Raw genomic sequence first — 26,739 nt, forward strand, 5'->3', positions numbered from 1 at the left:
ACATGTGCATATTATTAGTAACAGAACACTGCTTGTGCATTCAGCCAGTGAGGAAACAGTGACCTACTGATCCTAATAAAATCAAGCACAGCATTAGAAATGTGAGTAACACGCGCCTCCAGTGAAGTGCAATTCACTCACAGGAAAAACAGCTTTATATTAATTGAAAACACTGACCAAGGCATCATGTCCTTCAAAATTGTTACCTGCTTCCAGACACACTACAAGCAGAACAAAAGTTAAATTTCTCAGATGAATTATTCGTTACATGTAATTTGCTCAGCTCTGTTGTTGACATATGTTATAAAGTGCACACTCCTAGAAAGTCACACACATACAGAACTCCTGTAATATTCAGAATTAAAAGTTCGCTGCAATCCTGATCTTCTCAAGCATTCATAACTATTAATCAAAAACATTTTCCGTTTTCAAACTTAGTAAAGCACGTACTTCTCATTAAGGACTATTTACATGCCACGTTTGAAGTTTCAAAGTTCAGCCGTTTTTGAGCTATCCCTGTGGAAAAAAATGGTCAGAATTTTTTTCAAAGGGTAAAAGAAAATATTTTATTCATACTCAACTCAAAAAGGTGAGGACATTTTGCTGATACAAGAGACAAGTATGGAAGTTTTTCACCCCAAAGTTAATGTTTTGTGAAGTTATGAGAGTAGACGTAAACAGAATCATCACAGACACTTTTCCACATTCTTAACTACAGCTCAACTGCACTGATATACTACACATGCTTATTCTCAACCTGACAGGGTCACATTTACAATGACATTTTTTCCAGACAAAAAACTGGTTGATTTCTAATGTGGCTATAATGCCACTTTATCATAGAGTGTCATTTAACTCTTCCTCAAGAAGTCACTCCTTGCTGGAAAATTTATGAACATTTTAATCCCCATTAAAGAGCAGTCGCAGTGCTTCAGCACTTGGCTGTCTGGCTCCTGCTTCACCAATTATGGGCCGTAGCTTGCCTTCTTACTACCAGCAGTAGCCAAACAGTAAATAATCACAGAATGGTTTGGGTTGGAAAACACCTTAAAGCTCACCTAGTTCCACCCCCTTCCAATAGATACCTTCCACTAGACCAGGTTGCTCAAAGCCCTGTTCAACCTGGCCTTGAACACTGCCAGGGATGGGGCAGCCACAGCTTCTCTGGGCAACCTGTGCCAGTGCCTCACCACCCTCACAGGGAAGAACTTCCTCCTAAGATCTAATCCAAATCTCCCCTCTGTCAGTTTAAAGCCATTCTCCCTTATTCTATCCCTGTATGCCCTTGATAATAACAACTAATGAAGCAAATATAAGTTATGATATATAAAACATACCATGCTATTTCCCCATTAATTAAAAAAAACCCCACCTGATCTGCACTGGTGTTTAGGGCTGAAATGTATTTACATACCTGTAGCCCAGAGATTGCAGCAGGATATGGTGAAAGTGCAGTGGATCCTAAATTTCGCCCGAGGAGAGGAGTCATGGGTGTGCTACTGGTGGTGTGAGTAGCACGCCAATACGCCTCAAGATATTCTGCCAAGTGTTCGCAAGCATCTTCAAGCTGATTTTCATCCAAAATTACATCAAACATTTCCTGATCACAACAACAAAGTTTGGTTCGTTAAGATATTACAGATTTAATAAATAAATAAATAAATATGTTAAGCAGTTAAAGAGATGCTAATCCTTTAGACTTCAATAATTAAGAATCACAGCATGGGATTGCAAAGGAAAATCATACAAGTGGGTTTCTAAGGTGATCAAAAGCTCTCAGAAATCACTGTATCCATTCAGCAAGGTTCACTGAATCTTGTGTGAGCCCTGCCACACTCAAAGACATAAGAATCCTTTACTGAATTCATTTGCTCCAAGATAGGAACTGAAGCTCGATGTGAGGGTAACAAAGGGGTGCTCTGCATTGGTTTTGGACTGAGGACTCACACATACATCTCTCTTCTTCATTGTGAACACATTTCCAGAGTAATGGTGCCCCTAAACCCATTTCCACTTCAGTGAACGTGGCTTGCAATTCTGTTAACAGCAGTATTGGTGCTTCAGAGGCTCCTGTAAGACATCCAGCTGTTCATATACTTACAGAGACTCATGTTTTTTTAACTACCTTCAATTCTGCCTGCCTGGAGAGCCTTACCTACTCTCCTCATATCTGCATGACCATGCAGGTATGATGTTTCCCCTATTAATCTCTTTACCAGGGGACAGCCCCTGACCATTACAGCAAGTACCAGTCCCTGCCTCAGACCTGCTCACCACACAACCCACATGGCAGCTCTTTACCAGTGAACGAAGAAGGAATTCAAAGCCACGTGGTTTCTGGGCTACCTGAGTAGTCAAACGGACACTGTTTTTAGATTAGCAGCATGACAAGTGCTGACAACAAACAGCGGATACTAATCCATCATAAACTGCATCCCTCAAGAGAAGTCTTATCTGCATATTTTCAGCAGTGAAATCTCATACCTCATCTTTAATCTTTACTCATGCTTTAGTGGAAAAAAATATTGTGAAAATAGCACAGGAAATGAAAAATAAGTGCATGTGCTGCAGGTGTTAAGAGTAACCGATACAAACCACAGGCTGCTTTTCCTCTACACGTTTACAGATCTATACAATACACGTAGAGCTGACATCTCTAGAATTAAGATGTAAAATTGCATGATGAATTTGTCATAAATCTTGATCATACATCTATCTTCTGCCCAAAAGTCTGGTCCAGAGCTTTAATACTAAAACGATTTTACTTCTTTTAAAATTTATTCTCTCTTTTCAGCACAGTAGAGAAACATTTTCTCCTTTGCCAGCAAGTGTGGAGTCTTCTTCTAGTAAGAACACTCCTAACACTACATCCTTCGGTCAAATTCACTGTTTATTGATGCTTGTTTTTCTCCTCTGTTTATCTCTATCCTTTACACCCTCCTTCACTATATAAGACACATTACATATTCCATTACATCCCTCACACCATCATTTCTGGAAGAAGTAATCCAAACATAGGAAATAAATGAATCGAAATAAAATAATGTGGTTTGCTTACATATACTTCATTTTGGAAAATATTGAAATTAAAATGTTACACTTGGAACGTAGTATGTGTTTTGTTAAAGAAGGAAAGGAATATTGTAATTTTCTGGTCTGAGACTAGTAAGCAGTTTTCTTGCTCTGCTCATTCTCAGCATAGCTGCCCCACTGATTTGAAGGCCACTCTGGCTGGCTCTACAAAACTCAACTTTGCAAGGGAGTTGCAATGGAGTTTTAGCAGCAAGCAGGTCAACAAATACTCCAACCAACCTTCTCCTGCTAAACTAGGGAACCATTCTCAAGTTTCTTTTTAACCTGCATCAGCTGATTGAGGAAGCTCAAAAAATGCTGTACTGGCATAACTACACGTGCTGCAAGGTGGAAGCAAGACAAAGAGATCAGCGATGGGAACACCAGTATGGTTGCCCACAACTTCCCTTCTCAACCTCTAAGAAATGCACAGCTCATTCTCTAGCTGACATACTTAAACCATCCAATTGGGTGATGGTATGTAGCTTTGTGGTATTTTGACAGTGAACTCAAAGTGCGTTTAGGAAAGAAGAACTTTTAACAGTTGCAGTAGTACTGTCACCCTTCTAACAGTTAACTGCAAAACAACACTAGGACTGGTAGTGGTGAGCCTCTCTGGCTGTCACTTGAAGGTCACCTGGAAAAGCCGCAAAATTGGCAGGATCCCGATTCCAGAGCTCCACAGTGTTTTACAGGGAAAATGAATTACAGAGAAAGCACCTGGGTTCTTTCTTCCATTTACAGTTGTGCTCATAGCTAAACTGTGTTTGTTCTTTGTATTTGGGAGCAAACAATCTCTTAAGGAGATGCTTGCTTCTAAGGGTCATAAAGTAAAGCAATTTCTTCCCGGTTCTCTTTACAATGCATTTTATTCACCACAGTATTCTCTTTACTACATGCCTAAAATAGTTATCATATGAGCATTTCCATATACCACTATTTCTGAAATTATATACATTAAAGCAGTGGTCTTTCCCAAAGAGAAGATAAAATAGTTGTCACTGTCCTCTGCTATTTCATTTGGTTTACTGTATAACCACTGTGAAATACTCTAGGTGCATCATCCCATGTTAGCAACACAAAATAAAATGGTCACAACCACAGGGGCATCCTCCTTGCCCACAAGAAAGCTTGGGAGAGGGAGGGGAAGAGGGACTAAGCCTCAGGCACAGCCCAGAGTCCGTACAGCTATGGGCAATCCTAGACAGCATCCTACTCTCTGAGGTCAGAGAATGTGAGCTCAGGCCCTGGGGGAACAGATGCCCCAGCCAGAACTGCAAGGATGGAAGTGTACCAGAGAAAGAGGAATTCGAATGTGTAGATATACCTTGTGTACTGGCTATTTTTAATTATACCAATGCATTTTAGTTCTCCTAGAGTAAAGTTTCTGGTATTTTTGAGGTTGTATCAAATAGACCACAGGGATATGTACCCTCTCTTCACATTGGCATGATTCCAGTAGTTAAAAAAAATAATCATAATGAACTGTATACAACTAGTGTATTTAAATCTCTATGGTTAACACAGCTCACATTTCTTTGAGCCGTATCTATTCCTGCTTAACGGAGTCATGTAGCAATAGGCACAATTAGCACTGGCTTGAGCAGCATCAGTGAAAGATTAGCAAGGAATTAATAATGAAAGCAGTTCCTGAACTTCAACATGCCAAAAAAGACAGCTATTTTTAACACGTCTAGACATTCAGCACCATCTGATTACTTAAGGCTGGCTCTCAGCAAATTTAAAAAAAAAGTGAGGGTTTTATGGTTTTCAAGTACCATCACTTAAAACAAATACTCCTCTTGCAGGAATTTGAGCTGCAGAACAGATGAAGCAGGTCACAGTGCAGAAGACAGACAGCAGTATCTTTGGTCTTAGCAGTATACTTTTACTTAAGTCATGGACCAACTTTGTCCTTTACATTAAACTTAACTAAGACTGTTATCTCCCTTCATGTGCTACAGAGCAGCAGTAACTTTCTTGAATCAAACAGTGCACAACTGATCAGATGGCTTCTCCAGAAGGTTGTGCAAGCCAGCCCCTGAGCAAGTACGGTTACATGTTTGAAATCTGGATGCTCTGAAATTTGGAAGTATTTTCTTATCCAGTGGGGTCTCACCTTGTTCCCTCGGACAATAAAATACAATTATTGGATTGGGTGTCAAGGCAGAGTTTACTGGATCCTGGGGATGGACAATCTAAGTGCTGTAATGCAATGAACAAGCTGCAACATGCATCCTGCTGCTCCATGCAGTTTATTTCCATCAGTGCAGCTATTTGCCTCATTTCAACTGATGTGAGCAAACCCAAGAGGAATTAGAGGAGATCACTGTATAAAGAGCAAAGACAACTGTGAAACATGCACAGGCTTCTCTATGCAGGTGGAAAAATATATACACCTTTCAAATGTGAAGAATGTGCAGTGGATTGTTCTGTGTGTAAGCTCAGTGAAAGCTTGGTGTAAATGCCACAAGCTGTATTCAGAAAGGTGCAACTCCATTTACCTTGGCTCATACCCATTAGGAGAGTATACGCTTTTCTAGAAATTATTCTGTACTACAGAAAAGTGTACAGTTTTGTTTTAGTTAATGGGACCTGAATGGTTCACAGGAATTCTCAGTCATCATTTTAAGAGAGATCAATTCTGTAGAAGGTTACACATGAGAAACATAATACAGCTGAGCTCTCCAGAAGAACTCGAGATGGCTTGAGCATCTTTCTGTGCTGCTCAAAGTGGAAAACAAGGACGAAACAGTGAGCAAAGCAATCTACAGTTACTGTAACCAGAAGCTTACAGATCAATGCAGTAATATGACCAGCTGGATGCATACACAGTTGCCATCTACCACTTTGGACAGCTGGACATCTGCAAGTGCTGCTGATGGAGCAAGGGGGACGCACAAGGATGGCTGCAAAACCCATACCCATGAAGGAAACGGCAAGCTGTGTGGGGCAGAGCGGGCACTGCAGTAACTGGAGAAAGCAAAATATGCCCCTCCCCCCCCATACCCACACCACCACCAGCACTTTTCTGAATTACTTAAATTCTTGCTCTGTATCAGGCATAGGAGGAATATGAATGATATTTCTCATTCTAGATGTGTCTTTAAACCATTCCGGAAGACAGAAATGTCAGTCAAGCCTGACTGACATTTCTGTCCTTACTTTTCTCTGCGTTGTAACACTTCAGTGTGAATCTAGCCTGAACATCCACCAAAACACTACAAAACCCTGCAAAAATTCAGTTTTCACAGATCCACATTCATTACTCTTCATTTTGTATCTGTCTGAAGCTACTGAGCAAACATAACCTGAACTCACCAGCAGTGACAGTCAGCTTGAAATGACATTTTTCAGAAGGCAAATCAGAACACGTGGAATTATTCCACTCTCTTGCTAATCCAAGGCAGAATTATTGGGCAGACCTGAGGCCACAGAGGCTGTTCCAGACAGGCAAAGGCAGGCATGCAGCTGCAGCAGAAACTGCCAGTCCCCACACACTAGCTAGCAATTAGGCGAGCCTGTCTGATGGCAGGAGCTAACCTAAAAAGCCTAAAAGCTAACCTGAAAAGCCTAAAAGCTAGCCTAAAAGCGGGCAAGAGAAGAGAGAAGGAGAAAGCTCTCTCTAGGTCTCCCTTTCTGCTAGATGGAGCACCACCAGTCCCAGCAATAGCAGCTCTGGGACATCTGAGGGGCATGGGAGCACTGACCTGAAGGAGATGTGGCCCAGCCTCAATTCCAACCAACAGGAACATCTATTGCTATAATTTAGGAGTGCTCAGAAATACCTATTTTATTTTTTTATGGCCAGTGGGGACAAGAGAGAAAGAGGCTGTGAAGTTTAGCATCTTTAAAAGTATACAAAACCAAGTTTAACGGAAAAAAATCCTTGTGGATCGTTGCTCCAGAACAGAAGCTTCATGAACTTTGTTACTTGCATTTGAATTAAGAAAAAAAGCCATCTGAAATGGAGGTGATTGCTTTAACGTCTACAAAGCACAGGGAAAAGTCTTCTAGAAGCATTATCTGAGCATTAGGGTCTGGCATTCATTCTGCTTATTTCAACTCTCAGATTTGTTCCTAGACTGTTCCAAGACATTTCTTTTGTCAGCACTTTTCCTATTTTAAGTCAGAAAGAATGATTGTGGAAACCTTTCCAGTGTCTATTCTGAGTTTCTCTGACTTAATCTAATTTCTGCTCAGTTCTCTGGCACGAGAAAGTTGGGAAATCACCAAGCCATAGCTGGACTCATCATTCCCTGGTATGAACAGCTGTCTCTGTGCTACCAGACCGATGTTACACACAACTGTGTGTAAGAACGCTGTAAGAACAAGTCCACATCCAAGTTTGCTTCCACTGAGTGGCTTCCTCCGTCACAGAAACCAGGTGTGGTTTTCAAAAATAAAAACAAGTTCGAGCTGCCCTGTCCAAACCCTTGTACATGTTTTCCCCACAGCACTGCCTGCCTAACCAGCTATCTAGCAGGACCTCTGCTCTTTAAGCAGCAGGTTTTTCAGTATGAGTAATCTGTATCTTTGATAAAATGGTTGGTGAGCAGTGGCTCCGATAGGTACCTGTATGGTGTGTCTGGACTCACTACACAGCTGAAAGAAAGTCCTCTGCAGCCTCCTCCCAAATCAGGAATCTGAGACTTTGCCCCTTCAGGACCTTAAGATAGCACTGCTCCACAAACGATGACATTTGTTCATGTGCTAGCAGATCAGTTTTACCACACATCATTTTTGACCTGTGACCTTGCCAAAGATCATAATAAACCCAGCACAGTAGATAATCAGGTTGAAAGTATCACACAACTAGTTTCTTAGCAATAAAACCGGATCGAGGGTTGCAACTGCAGGGCTGACTGAATCACCACAAAGTGAAGTGATAACATATGAGCTTGGCTATAATCAAGGACCAGCACATCAGGAATCTTTAAAACTCCACGTATCACAAGTTCTTTAGACTTGCTTTTGTACTTACTGGTGGGCATTGTGCAAGTTTATCAGCTGCCACCAACTGAACATTCAAGTGTTTACTTTGTGACTTTCCTCTAGATTTGATCAGTCGCTGCAAAACCTGACACAGGAAAAGAGGAGAAAGTGAGTTTAAGAATCACATACCTCCATAAAGCTCAGCCTACCATCCCATTGGAGAATTTCCAAGTTTAGAAGCTCTCTTTCCTGATAAACAAAATCGGTAAAATATTGTCCTTGAGTAGAAGCACAAGCTATTCTGATAACCTCCCTGAAAGCTGTGTACACTTCACTCTGCATCACATTTGATCTTTTGCAAATATTTCAAGTGCAGTGTAAATGGTAATTTTGCTTTCTTCTACTTGAAGTAACAGGTTATTTTTGACAAATGTATTCTTCTAGAGGACCATGAAAATTATATATATACACACAATTATACTGGATTGCTGCAGCACAACAGTCGCTGCAGCACGTTATATTGTGTAGTAATAATACTGTTACTTAATCTGTTCTGAGGTGTATTTTGGGTACAGAGTTATTTTACACACACAGTTTATATTACTCTTTTTTCTTCTTTCCACTGTGTTCATTACCACTATCTGAGGGGTGGAAAACTTACAAATCCTAAATCATTCTCTGTAAAGTTTCAAAGAAAATTACAGGATCACAGAACAGATTTTTAAGTCGGAAGGACCTCTAGAGGTCTCTGTGCCAATCCCTCACTCAAAGTAAGGCCAGGATCAGATTGCTTAGGTCATCATCCTGCTGAGTTCTGAACACTTCCAAGGAGACCCCATCACCTCTCTGAGCCAGGACTGACCCATCTTTGCTTGTACACCTTAACATATGACTCATTCTCTGCTGCAAGGGCACACTGCTCGCTCCTGTCCAAACTGTTACCCACCAAGCCTCCCAGGTCCCTGGCTGCAGAGCTGCCCCCCAGCCAGTCAGCCCCAGCCTGGCCTGAAGCAGGGGACTACTCCAGTGCAGGCACAGGAATTGGTATTTGCCTTTGCTGAACTTCCAGAGGTGCCTGACAGCTCATTTCTCCAGCCTGCCAAGGTCCCTGTAAATGACAGCCCTGCCTTCTGGCATATTAACCTGCCTCGGAACAGGTACTGTCCGCAACCTTGGTCATTACCAAAGGTCATTAACAAAAATGTTTAACTGTACTAGCCCCAGTACAGACCCCTGAGTGACACCACTGGCAACCAGCTGGACTTCATACCTCTGACCAGCACCCTGAACCCCGCGGTCCATCCAAACTTCCACCTCCCTTAAAATCCACACTTATCCAGACCACATCTTGCCTATTTGCTCATGAGGATACTATAAGGAGACCACATCAAAGCGTTGCTAAAGTAAAGGCTAACAGCAGCCACTGCTCTTTCTATGTCCCCTGGGATCATAATCTCATAACAAAAGGCAGCCAGGCTGGTGAGGCATGATTTGCCCTTGTTAAATCCCTGCTGGCTGCTTCCAATCCCCTTCTTGTCCTGCACATGGCTGCGTAACAGCTTTAAAGGCAATAGTGAGCAGCTTTGCAATGGCATGAGACTGCTCCTTCAGATTAACCCCATCTGGTGCCTTGGTATTGCAGATACCCAGTTTGTTAGGTGGTCTCCACATCAACCCTCCACTACTGTGGGTCCCTGCCACAGACTGCAGTGGGCCCACACTTCTCTTAGCTTTCTTTCTGCTTCCCATGTTCTTGCAGAAGCCGTTTTTGTTACCCTTAAGATCTCTTGCTAGTTCTAGCTCCAGCTGAACTCTGGCTTTCTCAACTTCCCACCAAAATGCCTGTCTGCTCACCCATCTTGTGTGCCTCCTTTTTGTATATGAGCTCAGGCTACTCCCTGTTCATCCACACTGCTGTCCTGTCCAGCTCCACATAGGAAATTCTGCTTGGAGGAAGCTGTCCATGAAGATCACGCAGCTCCCGAGCTGCTTTGTAATCCAAGTGAGTCGTTCGCTACTGCTGAGTGAACAAGCCACTTCTAGGGTCTAGGTCTGCAATTCTGTTAACTGTACTGCTCGCTCCTCTCAGGATCTTAAATTCCACTATCTCATGGTTTCTGCAGCCAAGCTTGTCTTAGACCTCACAACTCTGTCCAGTTCTTCATTTTTTCACCCAGAAGCAGGTCCAGCAGAATCTCTTGCTGGTTATCTGCACCAAGAACTGGCACGTGGCTCTCCAGAGACATCTCTAATGTGCCACAGTGGTCACTCCAGAAGGTGTTGGGCAGCATCCCACCACTGCTGTGCTGATTCCATGAGATCTAGAGTCTCTGTCATGACTCTAGACCCCCTTCCGCACTAACAGCCATTATCATGGTGGAGTCCATGCTGTCCTCCTGAGCAACAGTCCCACTGTGCAGCAGGAGCTGGCCAGTGGCCTGGCCACACTGGCCCAGACCCAGCTGTGGATGGTGTATCAATATGCCCCAGCTGGAAGCCACGGACCAAAGCAGACAGGCTTTGTGATCAACAGCAACCATCATTAACTGCCTTGGGAGTGGGCAAAGGGCTGAGTGTCTTCTCTGAAGCTCAGCCTAAGGTTGGGGCCTGTAGGGAGACAACCCCAGAACTACAGCTGTGTTGAGGTAAGGGTGCTGTGAAGGGACTGCCAAGGGGAACTGAGAGCTACAGGAAGAACTGGCTCATCAGGAATATTTTTTGCCTACTGAACTGGTGGGCTCCTCATCTAAGGCTCAGTGTAAGCCTACGTTAATGTTTAGGGCAGAAACAAGAAATTGCATCAGACATTCCCTTGTCAAGCCCTCAATCTAAATAATTCATTTTTTTTCCTCTTCATCTCATTCTTGATTTCTTCAGGTGCAGATATCACACTGCTCACTGCCACAATGCCCTCCAGGTCCCTCTCAAATGCACTTTTTTTAAGGCTGAGATACATTACCTTTGGAGAAGACACTTTAACATGGACAATAATTGGTGCTAAAGATGTCTTGATAAGTTGTGCAGGGTGATTGATAGTGTCTGCATCTAGGACAACCAGTTGTAAGGACCTTGCCAGCTCAAAGATTCTTTCAATTTCACTCTGTACTTCAGCTAGCAAAGGAAAACAAAACAGGTGAAACCCATTCAACCCCAGCATTACTTAAGACAAAAATATCATCACCCATTTATTTTCACAGACCCTACACATTCATTATGTGAACTCCATATGTGAATTAATGTAATTTCCATAAAACAACCTATTACTCAAGGCAATTTTTTAAATAAATATTACCTTTGAGACAATTCTGTTGCCTGAAAATGTCTGTACTATGTTCCTTTATAATATCAGTGTATTTAAACATTGCATACAATTAAATTTATGTTTCTATTAACACAAAATAGACTTAAGCATATTTTCCAACTCTGCTAAATAGCTTTTTTTTTTACTTTAGAGAGAAAGCAATGTATGCGTATTTCTTAAAAGTTTTTTTTTGTTTTTAGATTGTAATTCTGATTTAACTTAAAGAAGAGTCTGTATGAAAAGCAGAAATGTGATTTCCTAATTCTGTAACCACAAAAAAGTGTTTATGTTAATTAACTGGCAGGGCATTATTTAAAAAGACAGTAATGGCAATGTTCATACTAAAGCACTTTTGTCTGTAGAAAAAGAGAAATTTATTTCCATGTAAATTATATTTCTGATATTCATTATTCTGACCCTTCTTAATCATTCACATGCACATGACAAATTTTAATAGATAAACTCAGCACAAATTGAAGCCTGTAAGTTATACCACCAAAGCATGGAAGAGCTGTATGCCAGCAACTCACATGCATTTATCTGCCTGAGAGCTGTTCCGCAGAGCAATGTGCGTTCACAGGCACAAAAAGATTCAGTACTCATCTTTGCAGCACTTAATTTTGGGGTGCTACTCCTGTACTAGAAGGCCAGCTACAAGTCAGGTGTCCTACGACCTACACCTCTAGTTCAAACAGTCACTCAGGGTGTCGGAGAACTGGGTTTAAGAGCCTTTTCTTCCTGAGAAGGCTGAAAACCAGCTCCTCCCAGGATGGTGCCCCAGAGACCAAGTTACTGGCACACATATGCCACACACAGCTTTCCACCCGTGTGAAAGGAATAAAAATTCACCAGGCAAGTGTATTCCAGCAGTCATGACACTGTGAGGAGAGGGTGGGAAGACCCAGAGTCTCACGGCCACACAGCAAAAATAAGCTGAAGCTGTTCAGCATTAAATACAAAACCAGTCCCAGGGTCAGGAACAACATGTCTCCTTGGCTGGAAAAGGTGAAAGCTATTTGGCACCTTGTGACATGGAATTAAAAGCACAGGGCTGAGAAGAGAGAGCTGTGAGGCCAACTCACCTTGGAAGGAAACAGCAAACTACACGACAGGCCCCTCACTCATCTTTTACAAAAAGCACCTACAGTACTGCTTGCTCTAGCCCAGGTAATTGCTTAACATCAGGCTAACACAGTACCCTGTGCTCTGTTGCCTCTCCTCAGTCAGGAAAAAAATTGTTTCCCATTTGGGTATGTGAAATTCAGAATTATACATTAGAATGCTGTAGATACATTTAAAACTGCAGAACTGATGACATTCTGAATGCTGAAATCCTGCCACTTTCCTCTAATATGCAACCATGTTCATAATTACCTATGTATCAGTGTCTTACCTAAACTGGATCTTGTATTTGACCGCTCAATTATTGCCCTCTTGCTTGGATTATTTAGAACAGACCTCTTAGCAAGAGAAATGTCAGCTGTCACTCTAGTTATTGATATCCTATGAGTAAGAACACAGGACAGAACAAAAACACAGTAGTCAAATTTTCAGTGCACTGTGCATGATTTACAGCTACTTTCCGTTCCAAAGTACAAATACAGTAAAATACCACCCAGACACGTTTTGCAGCTGAGTTATGTCATCATTAAAGAACAATTAAAGATAAATGCTTTCCTACACTACTGTAGACTCTGGCATATAGTTTCTGCTATTCTATTTAATGCATTAGTTAACTTCTCCTCCCCAAGTCATCCCCTACATGACTTTATACAGTACCATAAATACTTCAAGTTAAGCAAGCCTTCAGGCATACAGAACAACAGAGTCATAACAGTAACAGCCCTTTTCTTCCCAGATAGTTAAACCTTTGATTAATCCTGATATTGCTGGGACATAAGGAAGGGCCATGCCTGGGCATCTGAGCAGACCATGTCACTCATAGCTGAGTGCCTCTGGGTCACTGAACAGAGCTCCTTGCTTTGGGATATTGATCCTCCAACAGGCACTCTACTCTCCTTTTCCAGATAGGGAGCTCTGCCGATGAGCTAAATGCTTGGCTCCCAATCAAACAGGAGAAAACTAAGTTGAGCCACAGCTCTCTGTACTGCTGGAGCCTGCTCTTTAAGGAAGGTGATTTTTCTACTTGACCTGTCAGTGAGCTGACAAGAGACAAAGGGTTATAAAATAAAACCACACAATCACTTCATGTAACATTCATTTAGGATGACTGTGATGAGCCAAAGCACCATGAATAATAAAAAGAAAGCAAGCTGGAAATGACTAGCACCTATTCCATAGAATGTCATTTCGTTTAGAGCTGCGTAAATCTTATCAGATGTAGGGTTTAAAAGAAGTGCAAGTATTTTTCTATATAATGCATAAATAAATTCACTGCCAGAAAATGCAGTAGAGACCAGAAGTATAAATTAATTAAAAAAAAAAAAAAAAAAAGAGAGAAATTAATGGATCATGGGTCTAGAAGTCACCACAACAAAGTGACAATAAAACACGATGATCCAGATCACATCTCTGGCTCAGGGAGTTCTTAGACCTCTGACTGCTGGAATCAGAGACGTGTAACAGAGAAAGGACCACAAATGCTCTCCTACTGTGTCAGATATAGGAAGCATTTCAATCTTCCTGAGTAAGAAGTAATTCTAAGTATCACTGTTGCTGAAAGAGGTTATGGGAAAAGAAGTGCCTTTACTATGTTTTGTACAGAGTCAGGCTGGTCTACACAGCAGTGATTAAATACAATCCATTTAGAAAATGATACTGTTAGAGCCTCTGCAGCAAGCGTTCCCTGAAGGCCTCATGTCAGCCAGGCTTTAGTAGACTCCTTTCAGCAGGCCTGCACAACACAGCCCTCAGGTCTTTACTTTAGTTCACTGGCCGGAAGAGAATGTTGCAGCTGCAAAAGAAGGGGCTGACAGAAACCAAGTGCATTAAGACGTGGGAGAAGAGTCCTGCTAGTCCAAGTCTTACTGGAATCTATAGAAAAGCCCATCCTTGGACAGTTATTTCCTTTCTTGGTAACATGTACCTGTCACAAAATTGTAGAAGAGATGGAAAGAAAGAAAAAGAAAAGTGGTGCAGAAGAAAAAACCTCAAAGCCAGAAAAGTTGGCATGAAGACCAAGAAGCAGCATTTTTCTAAAGTTACTCAGAGCTAAGTCAATGGTATCAGCTTGCTTGTGGCATTTTACTTTTTCAGGGATGAAATTTCATACTTCTACCTGATCTAGTTGCCAATATTGCTAATGGCAACAGGATTGCCAAAAAATAGCTCGCTCCAGGCAGAATCTCTCCCTTTTATCACTTTGTGCAGACCAAGGACATGGTGAGAGAAAAGACAGAAGAGGGATGGGGGGCAAGGAGCAGTCCTGCCTCCCATCAGATCAGGCAGCCTAAATGGGTGAGTCTAAGTGTGCTTTACATTTTTCCCTCTGTATTTAGGCACTGCTGATCTTCATGGATCAGGCCTCTACTAAGTATGTAAGATCACGTTCCAGTATTTAAAAGGTGGCTACAAAGAAGATGGAGACTCGTTTTCAGAAGGACCTACACAGAAAAGATGAGGGGTAATGTGTACAAGTTACTCCCAGGGGGATTCTGGTTGGACAAAAGAGGAAACAGTCATTGGAACAATCTCCCTAGGGAAGTGGTGGACTCACCAACATCAGACACTTAAGATCCAGTTGGACAGGGTGCTGGTCATGGTTTGCCTAGAAGGGTTGGACCAGATGATCCTTGAGGTCCCTTCCAACCTGGGATTCTATGATTCTGTGATTCATATAGGGTATAAAAATATACCTTATAAATGGTATACTCATAGCAATCATGTCGTGGCAACTGGAGATGACTTACCACTTCCAGTTGCCATGGTTTTCTGCTGAAAACAATGAATCTCAGTTACCATCAGCAAAGCTGACAGACATATGCCAACAGCTGGAAGAGAACATTATGCTGTGGTTCTGTAGCTATACTTAATGTGAACGGGCACCAGGGCTCACATGGTGACCTGCAGTGGAACCAGAGCAGTCACACTGCTTGAGCGTGGGGAGAGGAGGTACTGACACGGTGCACAAACAGCTCAGAAAAATGACAAATTTAACTGCAGGCTGCCACATACAGTGCTTCATCTGTCAGGTTTTAAATAAATCACTACATCTATAGGATGTGCTAAAATCACTTGAGCTGGGCAATTAAAAGTAGCGAAGGAGACGAGATATTTTGCATGGAAGTTCATCATTAAACATTTCATCTAAGCTGTTTGTGGGCTAGTTCAGCACTGCCACCTCCTCACTGCACCCCAAAAGGTACCTTGACCATAAAACCTACTCCACCTTTTCTAAACAGACACTATTCATTGTCCTAGTGCCAATGTTTTAGGTATTTTCAAAGCTGACTTACTCTTATACACAGTATAAGCTCCTTTTCACAGTTAGAATATACCGAACAAACTAGGATGACGGAAGGGGAGAACATCCCAAAGATGTAGCAGACACCTATGATTACTTATGAGCTCCAGTGGAAAGGAAGAGATGCCACGGACTAAGACTATGTTCCAAGCAAATAAATCCAAATTATCCTTTTCACAGCTCATCTGTGTTCCAGCTGAACAACATGAACCCTCCTTACAGTTTTTGAAGTTCTGACACACTTTTTATCTATATTTTATGTTTTCGTCATTTCCTTCTTCAAACTGCCTTTTTAAGTGTTTTTGACTACCAAGAATATTTAAGAGTTGATTTTTCTTAGGTGTTGGTCTGAAGCACTGTTCTGCACCTTGTTAAAATCTGCTATTTCTGATATTTATTTTAAGGCTAGAGTGTGATTAGTTTTATTTAGAGAACATCCTGCTGTAGAGGAGCCTGGAACTTCACAACAAGCGCTGGAATGAACCTAGCCCAAATATAGCAAACTTCAAAATAAAATCAAGAGGCACTTATTATTCACACTTCAGCAGCTGGCTGAGTTGGTCCAGCAGCACACACTTTTGTATCCAGTGGTTAGCGAATTTTCACCTCCCCAAAGGACTGTGAATAAAACCGTACTTCCATGTGCAACCACTCATGCTTTCTCAACTGTTCCATGGCATGAAAGGAACTGGACAGCTCTTTGAAAAATTAGAAAAAAGGCAATCCTCTCAGTTCAGTTTACCCAAAGCACAGTCAGCTTAGTGGCTTGTGAGCTCCAGGGGAAAGAGGGCCAGCAGCAAGCTAGGAGCCAGGTTCTCCCAAAAGGGCTCTTCCCTGGGTGGCACATTCTCTCCAGCTCCCGGCTGAACAAGGGCCACAGCCCACCTCCATGGGCAACATTAAAAACCTGAGCCTGGTAACGCCATCTTTAAAGATATTTTGACACTTCCCATGATCCCCAGTCACCTATCATCTACATTTCTCATGTAATTTCAGGCTGGTAAGATAATGAGGCAGAATTATGCTGTTAAACCTAAGAAATCCTACTACAGACACAGCAGATATGAAGATACATGCACTTCTAGTAATATATTAGCTGTGCTCCACTCCACAGCTGGCTGCATTTCAGCATTGATACAAAGCCAGTAGATCAGTTTTGAACATGCAACAATCTTCTTACATTAAAAAAACAAAACAAAACCCTCTCTAAAAATTAGTAATGCTTGGGGGGGAAAAAGCATGAAAAGGACAGTATGTCTCACCTCCCATCAAACCTGTGCTTCAGGAAGTCAAAGAGAGCTTTCTGCATCATGTCTGTCACCTTTGCAGAGGTGAGGAAGATTGAACAGGGAGGATTGAACAGGGAGAAAAAGAAGTCAAAAGCAAGAAAAGAGGTAAGTAGAAGTAAGGATACTTCCAACAATCAATACCATTTATAGGTGGCAATCATTTATTTTTCATGCTCTTGGCACCACTCTTCGTAATAAATACTTGCAAGTTTTCTGACTCATTCTCCAAAATACAGAACGGAGGATGTGAGAGCTGTCACTCTTTCTGCTCTTGACTTGCACTGAGGCATTAGAGCACACCTCACCACCTTCCATAGCAATGCCATTCCCAGCAGGCTTCAGAACACATCAGAAGCATATGAAACTATTCAGGCTGAACAGATCATTTGTTTTTTCCCACAGTAACATTATTAGAATGGACTTAAAACTCCAGATACAAGATTTATCATGTTGGATGACTGTTGTAACAGAAGAGAAAAACTATTCTCAGAGAGGCGTACAAGCAGAAAAAATGGATGCTCCCATTCCTGTACATGGTAAAGCACCCGAGAGATGCTCAGCCCCAACAGCTGTCATCTACGTTTTCGAATGAGCGCCTTGTCCTTTTCTGGACAACTGAGGCTGACATCTATTACCTGCCAGTTCTACACAGGAACTTAATTAAAGCCCCCAGGTCTTTGGCTGTTTAGTTCTTCTAGGTTATCTTTCAAAATGGTTCCTTCAGAATTCAGTAAGAAAAATAACAGTCAAAGGAATTTTTCTCACATAGATTGCAAAGTAAGATCAATGGGTTTGTTATGTAGACCACTGTTTGCAATTGAAATTCATATTCTGGGTTACCATTTATACACCTTTATATGTCCAAGATGTCACATTTAGTATTATTCTTGCAAACAAAGGCAGGAGGGTATATTTATACAGGTGTGTACTAACAAACAGCCTCCCTCCCCTCCAATCTTGAGAGACCCTAGGCAAATTAACCTGTGCTGCAGCACCTTGGAAGTCAATGGCTGAAATTCACTCCTGTCAAGAAACATCACCATAAAAATCAAAAGGTAGAAAGTAGAACACCAAGTACCTACTTAGCTAAACTACACTTCCAACCATTCTTACAACAAAACTCAATGCAAGAACACTGCATTATGCTAATAATGGTACCATGTTGTAATCGTCCAGAAACAACCATTCCAATATGTTTAATAATATCCTGTAAAGTACTAACAACATTAAGCTAAATGAAGTTTATCTTTGATTTTATGTTCATGTTTGTTCAGTTCCCAATTCAGCAAAACACTTAACAGATGGTTAAGTTCACTGAAATGCCCTGCTAAAAGCCTATGCTCATTTAGCACGTGTTAAATGCTCATTTGAATCTGCACCAGCCTTGAAGAATGGGTGTCCTGTTTATCCGTGCATGTTATCATACCCACTTCCACGCTGAAATAATTTAGAAAGGTTAAAGGTTGAATTATATTCAGTATTTCAGTATATTAATAATCTTAACAAGAGAAAAAAAGTCAAGAAAACATGCTGAAGTAATAACCATTAGTTCCCATATTCAGTTTCAGGTGCTGGAGAACAAAACTGAATACACTGCAATAGTCCAGCCACTTCATCTGCCAACACTGAGTTTCACGGGAAAATGGATATAAAGTTTTAGTAAGTAAAAGAAAGAGAGTAACGGGGAAACGTCTTCAGATTTTTTGCTAATTAGGTTTAAAGCATGTGCTAGTCTGACTAAAACTTGACATGTATACAGAAGTTTAGCTAATTAATTTGACTACTCCAGCTTCTTGTAGTGGACAGAAATTCTGATTTTCTTACTTAATATCTGTACTGAAAATAATGGATGTGCACAGTGCTTAAAGCAGTAAAACTGCAAAAAAACTCTTATGCTACTTACATTACCTACCCATTAGCTGAAACATCACAAGTAACAGACACTGTTGTTAAGGCAGAAAAATACTCAGCTGATACCTCACGCAAATACAAAGTGCTGACTATGCTCTTGGTTCTTATACAACATTTTTGAAAATTGTTTAAGCTAAGATCACTTTGAATTATCATATAAAACCAGTCATACTGAACCACACATACTGTATACAGGAAGATTACAGATAAGAAAATACTAATTGCAAGTACCAAGACTACATACCTCATAGCCTTTTAGTGATGGACCCACCAAGACAACTGGTCTCATTGATGGTACTACATCATATGGGGGAATGTGTTCTGTCTAGAAGAAGAAAACAACCCTTCAGATCATTAACCAAAGAAGACCCAATCCTGGGAATTATGTATTAGAATTAAATAAAATAAAATGGAAGCAAAAGTACTACTTACCACTTTTTGTTTCTGTTTTGCTAAAAGACCAAATGAGAACTTGGTTAAAAAAACACACACTGTAGATAACAACCAAAACACTTGCAAACAAAAATTCCTATGTCAAGGCACTTTGGATTTCTCTCAGTGCACCTTCCTTATGGTTAGCCCTCTTTAAACTGGACAGTCATTCCATTCTGCCACTTCTCCTGAGACTTTTTCCCAGTCCCTTAGCAACTACCGCATGTCTAGAAATAGATGTCTTTCTCCACCTCCGCACACAAGCAATTTCTGTAAAATGTCTTAATAAGTCAGCAAAGGGGGGAAACCTGCATTTTTCATACATGGCTTTTAAACCAGAAGTATTAGTAAGACTTTCCTTAAATAAAATTGTCTTACCCGCGGAAGTAGGTGTGGCTCGAAATGTGCCAGAAACCATTTCTCCAAGACTTGAAGAAGAATTTCCACTTGATTTCCTATGGTATAAAAAAAGAGCCCCATTAACACTAAGCACCCAGAGATGCAAATGTGTGAGGTTTTAAGCAGCAGCTATGAGAAATCACACAGTAAAGGAGTCTTCACCCACATTCATGCTACAAAAAAAAAACTTTCTTTCAAGTGAGAGGTGAAGAGCACCAGGCAGGGACATGGGGAACCAAAGTGTCTGTAATTAAGTAGACCTCCACGGCTGGAAGAGCTGCTGTGTACAGGCTACAGATGGAGAACAGGTTCCAATACAGACTGAACGAAGCTTTTCTGTGACCTGCCTGTAGGCTGGGAAACACAGAATCTCCAGTCATAGACATCTGCTAAACTCAGTGAATAGCCCAGCTCTGCATGAGAGCCCCCACCCAACACTCCTCTATCCCTACCAGCATACATGACATCTCTTGAGAGGTTTGGGATCTTAACTGGTGGTTTAAATAGCTTCTGTTGTGTAGCAATAGTGGTCCACTCACTGTACCTCCATGCATCCAGCCAGGCAGTTCTACCCTTGCCATGCCAAACCCTGCCCTCCTCTCCCTGTGTGATGCACCCAGCACTACTGCTTGTGCAGCAAACCCACAGCAGACTGGAGCAAGAAGCTAGTTTGGGGAGGGAAAAGATGTTCAGGTGAATCGGCTTTGTAATTCAGCTCATTGCACCAGCAGCTAAGGAAGACATGGGAGGAGGGAAGGAGAGCTCAGGACAGAAAAAAGGACTGCTTAAGCAATCTGATTCCCACAGGTGACATAGTCCCATGGTACAATCCACGTCTTTACATACAGACCAGCAAGAAGATACTAGTTCCCATCAGTATTTTGCCTTTGCTTTCTTGCCATATGCTCTCCAGAGCAGAGATTGTTTACTCCTGGACTTAGCAAATTCTTTGTGAACATATACTAGACTGTAGAAAGCCTCTTTAATAGATGACTTTTCACTGCCTTACTCAGACAAAAGTAGAGTTCTTCCTAATCATACAGAGCCTTAGTATCAGCTAGTCACAGCTTTTACAGAAATCTTAAGGTACAGAAACCATATGACTATATCTAACAAAGGTGCTCAAAATAAACTATTTTATCCTTATACATCTAATTTTACCATACAAATCCAGGAGCGTTAGTGCAGACTCCTTAAAATCTTAATAGATACCCTTTACAATCTTTCTGCTCTCTTTCATATTTGATTTTACTCCTAATATTCTCCATAGGTGAGATTAGAGAAAATCTTTGCAAGAATTGGTGATTCAGTGGAGTCATGCCCTTTCACACAAGCAGAGAATTCTTCTAATATGCTGTATCTGAAGCACTATGCTAAATACTCATAGTGTCCATCTCTCTGAATTAGATAATCTTCTTTGTGTACACTGAGATACACTGGCTTCCTCTGAAGCTATTTCAAAATTATAAAAGCAATTTGGAAAAAGCACAGTTAATGCTGTTCAATCATTCCAAAAACATTTCCCTAGATGGTTTATACTTGAAACGATTCCTGACCTTGATTAAGTATATTAGTGTGCCAGTTCCCTGACAGTACTAAACAGGCTAAATTTATGCTCCTCTTACTGATACCTATTAGGTCCAGATTCACTTGGCTCACATCTCTTTACTCCAGAGTACTAAAGGTTTTGTTATCTGTATGAACATTTAAATTTGGTTTTCAATTAGTGTGAATAATACATTAGTAGTAAGTAATTAAAAAACAATAAAAAAAAGATAATTTGTGTTTTCAACCAACGGAAGAGCTACTTGAGTGTCTAAACTGAGATTATGACAAATCTGTTTCACTTCCTATATCTGTGACCAAGCTTGTATTTTTCTGGGGACTTGCAATCTCCAGCTCTAGCAGCATGGAGACACAGAATGCTGAAGCTGGAACATGAAGAATAAAGCAGGTCAAACGACAAAGCTCATATTACAAAGTTTGAAGAGTCTGGTTTTGGCCAAAATGGAGAGGAAGACAAGAAAGAAAGAAAAAAACCCACAACCTTAAGAACATAACAGATGGGGAAAAAATCTGGCAGCTTTTGAGCACCAACACTGACTTAAAGCCATGGGGATGTGAAACTCTAGCCCTTCAGAAATTTCTGTCATTACCACTCATACTGTACTACTGATCTTTCCTAAAGTCAATACACACTTTTTTGTTGTTTCTCATTGTCAATATCTAACACGTCTATTCTCTGCAAATACATATTTTCATCTGGAATCCCAAATCAAACATTCCTCCAAATGCACTGCAATAAAAAAGAATCAAGTGACCTTTGAAAATATTGTCTATTATCAGAAATGATTTTAAATTATTTTAAAAGGTTACAGCATTCTTACCCTCCATGGAAACGTCCTCTCTTCTGCTCTTGCTGAATGCGGATATTCTCCAGTCTAAGCGGGCTTGGAATAAAGCCAATCTCGCAGCCCTCCTTAACCAGCCTTCCTATCCACCAGTCATTATTGTATTTCTGGAACACAGAAAGGTTACTGGCTTCAGTTCAAAATGCTCCATATCTGAAAGTCCTTTACTTTGTTTTCCACAATCCTTAACTCCATACTGATCAATGAAACCAGAATCACACTGACACCTGAATGCTGGACCATCCATGTGAATTTGGGTGAAGTTAAAGGTATTTGGAAGGTTAATGTCTTCTTTGCAGCCAGACAGTGAAAAGCAGTGTTATCTGTAGCAGTACTGGCTTATCTCTCAACTGCCCCAACACATACTGCTGTGACTTTTCCTCTGATGTCACCAACTAAGGTGCTGAGTGTGATGCTGATTTAATGAGATAAACCAATTTCTGGTGAATGAAGGCCACCAAGCTATGTCACCGCAGCCATATAAAGCAGTCGAACATTATAACAACACCTTCAGATCACCATCTAAACAATAGTTAATGGTTTCTTGTACAATTTAATGGTCTACACCTAAGATAACACCACCACCGCTGCCATTTTTCCTCCCTCCTTTCCAGATATTTGTATGGGCATTACTAACATGTTATCCCTTTGTAAAAACCTCATGTGGTGGAAAAGCCCCACAAACACCATTCTAGAAACCAAAATAAAGACAAACTTATATCCAAGACAACACAGAAAACTTACCAGCTTCAGCAGTGAATCAAACCCACATCTGGTTATGCTATCGTAGAGCTCTAACCACCTCTCTAGAAATAAGGCTTTTATAGTGCCACTGCCTAGAAGTAGCTAAACTCTGGAGGCATACACTTTTAAATGTATGACAGTTGAAGAAAAATTCACCTTTAGGAAGAAACTTAAATATATACCTGAAAGTACAGGATTTAATTTTATCATTAACCTTTAGTAACACACGTTTTTCTGCATTACTGGAAATCTGCCCTGTCTTTAACGATGGAAAGATGAGAAGTGGTATCATAGTGGATGTTGTAGTGGAAATGGATTTGTTGTAGCTGGCTGCAGCAGAGCTTTTGAAGAAAAATATTAGCACTCAAAGAAAAAAAGGTTTTTTGAAGAAAACCTTATATTCTGCTATGCTTCATTAGGCATCTCAGTGTTCGAAAGAAACATTAGTTTTCACAACTGACTGTCAAGTCATCAAGAACAGCATGAGTGTACCAATTTCCTTGCACGCCTTGAGGAAAAAGTTACCACAGAAATCTCATCTTAAAATGATCAGTTGTCCTGGCTCCATATTCTCAAGCACTACTTCTTGCAGAAACACAAATACCATATCCTAGTTGTCAAAGATACAACAGTCTCTGAAACATATAAAGCTTCAGCATCTTTGAAAAATAAATTAGCCTTTTTATTAATCCATACATAAACACAAATATTACATATACAGCTAAGGGCAATGCAATCCTTAAATCCTCATCTTGAAAACCTGTCCTCTTTATATAGCTGTTATTTATTGAAGATGTTCCATTATTTTAGCGCTTCAACCTTTTAAGTCTCTATTCTTCATGCTGTTATGACCCCAATTCAGAAACTGACAGTAAACAAAACCTAATTTTAAATATATTGCTTCTGCTCAAGTTGACAAACTGTTTACGTTCTTTAAAACAAATACTTTTGTATCTAGCATTCTGCTGCTGTAAATCAGAGAAATCCATCAATGGATTTATATCACTGCAAAAGCTGAGTTCCATGAGCACTACCCATTCTATTTTGGTTTTAAATGTACAGCTTGAACATGGGAATCTTTCTTCCATTAGCAGGTCATGAACCTCTGGGTGATGCCTCTAGACATGACATCAGAATTAGTGTTATGCTGAGAGTATCTGAACAATACAAATGATAACAATGCAGCAAGGAACACAGGGCTATTTGCGTTAGGTCATTACCTCCCATATGTTATTCTTCGTATTCAGCATGTGGGAGGACGACAGCTTGTTCCTATCCGTTGCCATGCCCATGATTTCTTCTGCATTGTCAGTTATTGTTGCCACTTCATCTTTTCAGTAAGGACATAATGTATAGTCTTGTAGGACACAGATGAGACATACAGGACACATTCTCAATACAGCAACTCATCAGTTACTGCTGATGTTTCATCCTGTCAACAGGGTGACCTTACTTCTTACCTAGTTTAGCATTATTCTAAAATCTGGAACCATGCTTGTTCTAGTCCAAGCAAGCCTGCCAGATCATTGAAAAACAATTTCTGCAAAGCCTTTTTCCATGCAGCTAGACTCCAGCACGGGAAGTTTTCCTGAAATCCTAAGGAATTACAGCCAGAGCTTCAGGCAAGCTGAAGGTTTCAGTGTTAACAAAGGAACTGTGCTAAACCCTTAGCAGAGCTGACAAATACCAGTAAGCCAGATGGCTTACAGTTTAGTGGCAATGAGATCCTGGCTATTTAGATCTTGGAAGAAAACTCACAGAATGCCAAGACTCTGACTTCGGACACTTCTCTGGAAAAACTTACAGGGAAGCATGGTAGGAGCTTAGTACATTAAACTCAATCACTGGCCTGAATATAAAGGTCGCTACATCCTAGGTAAACCAAGATCAAACACTTGTTTTAATAGTGATGCACAGAGTTACATGAACACTGGACAATGGAGACTAGAAAGACAGTATTTAGGCAGGGCACATTTCTGGTGTGGGTGGAAAAACACTGGGGAAGGTAGCTGAGAATGTGATCTAAGTGCTGTAATGGATGCAGCTGACTGCATTCAACTTTGAGTGCTAACAAAGGACCTTTCCCTGATGGGAAGCAGGTTATAAAGTGGCGTACATCAAGGGAGATCAGGTGTGGTGCTAGGCAGAACAGAACACTCTCTTGGGCTACGAACAGGAAGGGCTATTCTGCATGCAGCAATAAGCAGATTCAGATTCAGAGCTCCAATTCCTCAGCAGGGATTTAAGCATCTTTCCACACAAACAAAAACATACAAAAGAAACAAACAAAAAATCCAAATCAAATTTCATCTGTCTACAGCAAATTGAGAAAATGGAACAAGAGAATCAACTGTCCCTCCTATGTCCTTCTCAGGGAGAAAGAATTTAATGCAACCTCCCTGTTCTATCACCAATCTCTGCCTCTAGAGGTGCAGAAGCAGGTGTTTTCTTCCTAAATGTGCTCAGTCTAAGGGAGATCAGTGCTCTGAAGTGATGACTGACACATATTCAAAGAAAAGAGAAATGAGTACTGAACACTCTAAAACAAACCCAGAATGCAGAGATGAAAAATGTTTTTGCAAGCTGCAAGCCTATGCACAAATCTACAAAACAACCGGAGTTTATGCAAGTTTAGAGGCCTCACTTCAAGTTAAGAGTTGTAGAAAATACTCTCAACATGAAATAAAATGTATTTTTCTCTACCAAGGTCATACTCAGGGCTCATTTATTCCCTTCCTTTTTCCTTACTTTTGTATGTCCTCTTCAATATTTTATTTTCTTACTGTATTATTCTAAGTCTTATTTCCTCCTATACAAGCCCATCCCATGCTTTTTGAAGACCTGGTGTAACCTGGTGCTACTCCGCTTTCTGAGCAATAGAATTCTTTTCCATTATGTAATTTATGATCCATCAGAAACTTCATTTGATGAAAAGAATCTGAATCTACCATGTTGAAAGGTATTTAAAATATAACGGGATGTTACCTCCTTCCTGTGACATGAAAATCCAACAAGTCAGTAACATCAAGCATTAAAAAAGTGCAAGATAACCACCACAAGGTGCTGGAATTCCAAAAAGGCTGAAGAACCACCACCATATCATCACTAATCAGACATATGTGCTGTGCACTCCTGCCTCCACTCAGCTCTTGACTCTTATTAATCTGGTATGGCTCAGCGCCAACTGTTTAAATCTTAGTACAGTACTTGGCATGTAGAAAGATCCCTTTCACATTCCCTTTTACTAGTTGTTGGTTTTACCTCTTTAATGTGTAGGAAGTCCTTGGCATCAAAAGAGATGGCAGTGCTTGGGACAGGAACATCTTCATCCAGAGCTCCACAGTAACTCACGTTAGTCTTCACAGCAAATGCTACTGGTTTGGACTACAAACAGAAACACACATCACGAACAGTGGAAACTTCTGAATCAAGAATTTTATCAAATCACCAAAAACCTAGCAAAGGACATTTCCCAAATACATCAAAATTGAGACCTAATAATTTCACACAAGCCAGCAGAGTTCAGCTTGAGTATATTTACACTATGTCCCCCAAACATTTTGCCTGCAGATAACTTGACTCAGTTGCCAAACTATTTCCAAAGACAGTGCCATCATTATAAACCAACAGTGTGAATTTTAACACTAGGCAAAAGATAAATGCCACATAACTTAGGTATTACTGAAGCCAAAAAGAACACACCTTTGCCCTTTCAAGTTGTATAGCTGCTTGCTGCTCTCTTTCTTGGCGGATTGCTTCCCTATCTTCTTCCAAAGAGACATCAGAGTCTGAAGGTCTGCTTGTGTACGAATCTGCTGAGCC

At 40.8% G+C, this 26,739-nt stretch overlaps 1 protein-coding gene across 1 annotated transcript; it reads right to left on the reverse strand.

Annotated features, from left to right (window-relative positions):
* Positions 1–26,739, reverse strand: LOC104413858 (voltage-dependent L-type calcium channel subunit beta-4; the record flags this gene model as incomplete). Its single annotated transcript, XM_010024969.1, has 12 exons — positions 1–516; positions 1,415–1,600; positions 8,057–8,152; positions 10,967–11,118; positions 12,702–12,811; positions 16,994–17,052; positions 19,176–19,256; positions 19,364–19,383; positions 19,742–19,818; positions 22,150–22,280; positions 26,179–26,301; positions 26,620–26,739. Coding segments are annotated over 12 exons (1,161 nt in total), but the record flags the coding sequence as incomplete, so codon positions are not given.

This window comes from Nestor notabilis, unplaced genomic scaffold (genome assembly GCF_000696875.1).
Source record: "Nestor notabilis isolate BGI_N333 unplaced genomic scaffold, ASM69687v1 scaffold18002, whole genome shotgun sequence".
Classification (NCBI taxonomy): domain Eukaryota; kingdom Metazoa; phylum Chordata; class Aves; order Psittaciformes; family Psittacidae; genus Nestor; species Nestor notabilis.